At 42.2% G+C, this 5,000-nt stretch overlaps 1 protein-coding gene across 1 annotated transcript in view; it reads right to left on the bottom strand.

Annotated features, from left to right (window-relative positions):
* Nucleotides 1-5,000, bottom strand: part of LOC112230096 (xylosyltransferase 1-like) — a 133,085-nt gene that overhangs the window by 127,785 nt on the left and 300 nt on the right. Inside the window, exon 1 of the mRNA XM_042310759.1 lies at nt 4,827-5,000. This exon is cut by the window's right edge and continues 300 nt beyond it. Coding sequence (XP_042166693.1) covers nt 4,827-5,000 — 174 coding nt within the window. The remainder of the gene's footprint in view (nt 1-4,826) is intronic.

Below are 5,000 nucleotides of genomic sequence, written 5' to 3'. Positions count from 1 at the left end.
AGTATGACCTGGAAACACCTACTGATAACAACACCTGCCACTCTGGGTGATGATTCAGCAGCATTGTGGTGCAGCAGTATCGGTACTTCATCGACGATGCCTTGCGGTTGCCAGATAATGTGCGCTACAATGCCTTCCGGTTGCCAGGTAAAATACCGGATTGGCCTGTTTGCCAGCTTGCCTTTCTCTTTTGCTGGTTGTTCTCTGGTGTGTGTGTGATGGTTCGTCAGAGTCTATGTCTGTTGCGCCTCGGGTAACATACATAAACTAACTATGCTCTCCACATTACATTGAAAAGGTCACAGGATCTGATGTGCCAGTTATAATGGTAAACGCTTCTTGAGGAATACCTGCATGTGTCCCAAATGGCACCCTATTCCCTTTATAGTGCACCACAGGACATGCAGTTGAAGTCAGAAGTTTACATGCACCATAGCCAAATACAGTGCCTTGCGAAAGTATTCGGCCCCCTTGAACTTTGCAACCTTTTGCTACATTTCAGGCTTCAAACATAAAGATATAAAACTGTATTTTTTTGTGAAGAATCAACAACAAGTGGGACACAATCATGATGTGGAACGACATTTATTGGATATTTCAAACTTTTTTAACAAATCAAAAACTGAAAAATTGGGCGTGCAAAATTATTCAGCCCCCTTAAGTTAATACTTTGTAGCGCCACCTTTTGCTGCGATTACAGCTGTAAGTCGCTTGGGGTATGTCTCTATCAGTTTTGCACATCGAGAGACTGAAATTTTTTCCCATTCCTCCTTGCAAAACAGCTCGAGCTCAGTGAGGTTGGATGGAGAGCATTTGTGAACAGCAGTTTTCAGTTCTTTCCACAGATTCTCGATTGGATTCAGGTCTGCTTGACAGTTGGGATGGTGTCCTTCGGCTTGCAAGCCTCCCCCTTTTTCCTCCAAACATAACAATGGTCATTATGGCCAAACAGTTCTATTTTTTTTCATCAGACCAGAGGACATTTCTCCAAAAAGTATGATCTTTGTCCCCATGTGCAGTTGCAAAACGTAGTCTGGCTTTTTTATGGCGGTTTTGGAGCAGTGGCTTCTTCCTTGCTGAGCGGATACTTTTGTACCTGTTTCCTCCAGCATCTTCACAAGGTCCTTTGCTGTTGTTGTGGGATTGATTTGCACTTTCCGCACCAACGTACCAACGTACTTGGCTGATTTCTTTTGATTTTCCCATGATGTCAAGCACTGAGGCACTGAGTTTGAAGGTAGGCCTTGAAATACCCCCACAGGTACACCTCCAATTGACTCAAATGATGTCAATTTGCCTATCAGAAGCTTCTAAAGCCATGACATAATTTTCTGGAATTTTCCAAGCTGTTTAAAGGCACAGTCAACTTAGTGTCAACTTCTGACCCACTGGAATTGTGATACAGTGAATTATAAGTGAAATAATCTGTCTGTAAACAATTGTTGGAAAAATGACTTGTGTCATGCACAAAGTAGATGTCCTAACCGACTTGCCAAAACTACAGTTTGTTAACAAGAAATTTGTGGAGTGGTTGAAAATGGAGTTTTAATGATCTCAACCTAAGCGCATGTAAATTTCCGACGTCAACTGTATGTGCCCTGGACAAAAGTAGTGACCTATATAGGGAATATGGTGCATCTTGGGATCGCAGCCACAATTGTCTTGGCGTGAATGTGTTTTGACACACATTTCCCATCACCCAGTCACAATTGATTCTGTGCGTCAGAACTCAAGAACTATTTCGATAATTCAGCCACGCTACTGGACAGGAACAGTGATAAAAAACCCTTCCTGGTCTGTTAGTGTGTCTCTCTGACTGATGCTGTTATAGCATAGCGAACACACACACACACCCAGGGCTGTGCACAGACCTCTCAAAAAGTACCAAATTCTTCTGTAGGGGACCATTTTAACAGTTTTGGAGCATAGGCCTGTTTATTCCTGCAACAACACACCCACTCATCATCTTTACAAATTCTAAGCAAGCTAGTTAAAGTGAATCCTAAAGACAGAGATGATTGACATCGGGAAAAGAGGGTGGGCTATCAGCTGATCACTGATGTTGATGATTGATGTAAATCTGCTTGTTAGCTAGCTTCATTTCTTTTACTGATTGTAATTTACCTCTCTGTCTTTCTGTCTCTCTCTGCTGTGTATCAGCCGAACAGACTGAATATTGATGATGAAGCTAAATCAAGTGTAAATAAAATACTTTATTTTTATTTTTTATTTAACCTTTATTTAACTAGGCAAGTCAGTTAAAAACATATTCTTATTTTCAATGACTGCCTAGGAACAGTGGTTTAACTGCCTTGTTTAGGGGCAGAACAACAGATGTTTACCTTGTCAGCTCAGGGATTTGATCCAACAAACTTTCGGTTACTGGCCCAACACTCTAACCACTAGGCTAACTGCCACCCCTGCTGTGGCAGTAGTGTTGATATTTAAACTAGGTAGCTAGCTACAGACACTCGACAGGTGACCGCATATCTCAAGCCAAGCATGTTTGGATACTGGGAGCGTGTAATTTCCGTGCGGGGCGCAACAGGGCGTGAGAGCTCCGTACAGGGTGAACCTGACACCACGGCACCTTGGGGGCAGTGGGTTCCGAACAACAATGACCAAAAATACATATATACAGTAATTTTGGGGGAAATTATACCACCACCCAAAACGGCTCTTTGATGTAAAATATATCACTAGCCACTTTAAACAATGCTACTTAATATAATGTTACTTACCCTACATTATTCATCTCATATGTATACGTATATATACTGTACTCTATATCATCTACTGCATCTTTATGTAATACATGTATCACTAGCCACTTTGAACTATGTCACTTTGTTTACATACTCATCTCATATGTATATACTGTACTCGATACCATCTACTGCATCTTGCCTATGCCGCTCTGTACCATCACTCATTCATATATCTTTATGTACATATTCTTTATCCCTTTACACTTGTGTGTATAAGGTAGTAGTTTTGGAATTGTTAGTTAGATTACTCATTGGTTATTACTGCATTGTCGGAACTAGAAGCACAAGCATTTCGCTACACTTGCATTAACATCTGCTAACCATGTGTATGTGACAAATAAAATTGGATTTGATTTGATTTGGAAGGGGCTTGTCTTCTGAACAGGTAGAAACCCTATATGTACACTGCACACACACACACACACACACTCCTAGCAGGTCTGTCTTGACATCTTCATCACGTTTCTGTCCTTGGAATGACTTACCATACATTATGTTGTTGTTGTGTAGCCTGAGGGCAAACACACACACACACACACACACACACACACAGACACACACACACACACACACACAGACACACAGACACACAGACACACACACACACACACACACACACACACACACACACACACACACACACACACACACACACACACACACACACACACACAGTTGATGGATAGACTGAGTCACAGCTCCCACCACCCGTAGGAGATAGATGAGAGTGTAGAGGGATGCTATATGAGGACTGAGGAACCTACAATACTGTAGTCTACAGTATATCTCCCATAACAGCCATATCAAAGCTACTGTATCCATAGTGACGGGATTATACATCCCATACAATGTGATGCAAGGTTTTCCAAATATTGTGACAGCAAATAGGTTACAAAACACCATATTTTCAACAACAAAGAAACACAGTCCAGATGTCATTGCTTATAATATTGACTGATTAGCACCCGAACAGATGTCAACCTGTAGGCTACTGTAATTTAATTAAGCATGATTTATCCATTTGCCCTTCCAGTGTTTGCTAATATTACGACTATTTCAACTAACAGACCAGTGATCATCTGGGATCCCGGAGCGTGTGGATTTAAACCACAGCTGTATAGGTAGTGTGGTAACAATGTTTCAACTTGATTTGGTCTCAGTTCGGTGCTGAACTAATGTAGTATGGCGTTCATAAACCGCCAATGATCCAAAAGTGTAGGTTATTTGCACAATTTATTGGTTAGAGCCAAGAGTTCGCAAGTACATGTTTCCCTCTAATGTAGCGTTTGCATAAACTATATGTGGCTACTCCGATCACCACGCAGTCATTTCCCTATGGTATTTTCACATGAACTAGTCCATTAAGCGGTTTTGCATTGATACACAATTAGCAAATTATGCGTTTCAAATGGCCATTACACAGTCGTGTGTGTCGCTGAAATTGTCATCTGTAAGGGCAAATAATCATTTCTGACCTATAACAAGCAGTAGCCTAAAGTAAGTAGCCCGGGGCATCGATTTACGCATCTGAAAAGACCTTAGAGGATTTGTTGTGATTAAATATTGCTTGGATTATACAGTTTTGGGTTCAAATTCACACCCAGTGGATTTTTTAAATGAGATTTACAGTAGGCTACACAACGAATGGATTTGAAGGAGACCCAATGTGGGTTCGTTCAGTTGTCATTCTGTTCATCTTCATAATGTTTTGGATTTGGAAACATCCCTACAACATCGTACATCTGTCACTCTTTGCGCGGGAGGCTGGGAACGCTAGCGACGTCGATGTAACATGTCAGAGTAGCACATCTCCATTTAAAAGGATCTCGATTTGAAAATGAATACAGCCGCCAGAGGTGGTTCGGTTAATTCATTTGAGCGTCTGTGCCCATCCAGTCTACCAAAGCGCCAGGCATAGATAGGTAGACAGGAACAATCATTCAAGCAGCGGTTGTAGCCCATGCAGTCTTCGGCTATGTCTTTACCAGACACTAAAATGGGCCGTAGGTAAAATGGATATAATAGCTACGTGTAACAGCAGTAGCGCCACATTCTTACCGGCTGCTGTATGTGACGAACCGTTCCTTTCCCTTGTGGAGGATGGTGCTGTAGCCGAACCTCGCGCTTCATATACTCGCTGCTGCCTTTGTAGCCACCGCCGCCGACCCGGTCTCTCTTCTCCCTCATGTTCGACGCGCCACCGCCGCCGTTTTCCCGTTCTTCCCCGGAATC

This window comes from Oncorhynchus tshawytscha, linkage group LG32 (genome assembly GCF_018296145.1).
Source record: "Oncorhynchus tshawytscha isolate Ot180627B linkage group LG32, Otsh_v2.0, whole genome shotgun sequence".
NCBI lineage: Eukaryota > Metazoa > Chordata > Actinopteri > Salmoniformes > Salmonidae > Oncorhynchus > Oncorhynchus tshawytscha.
This window is presented reverse-complemented; position numbering and strand designations above follow the sequence as displayed.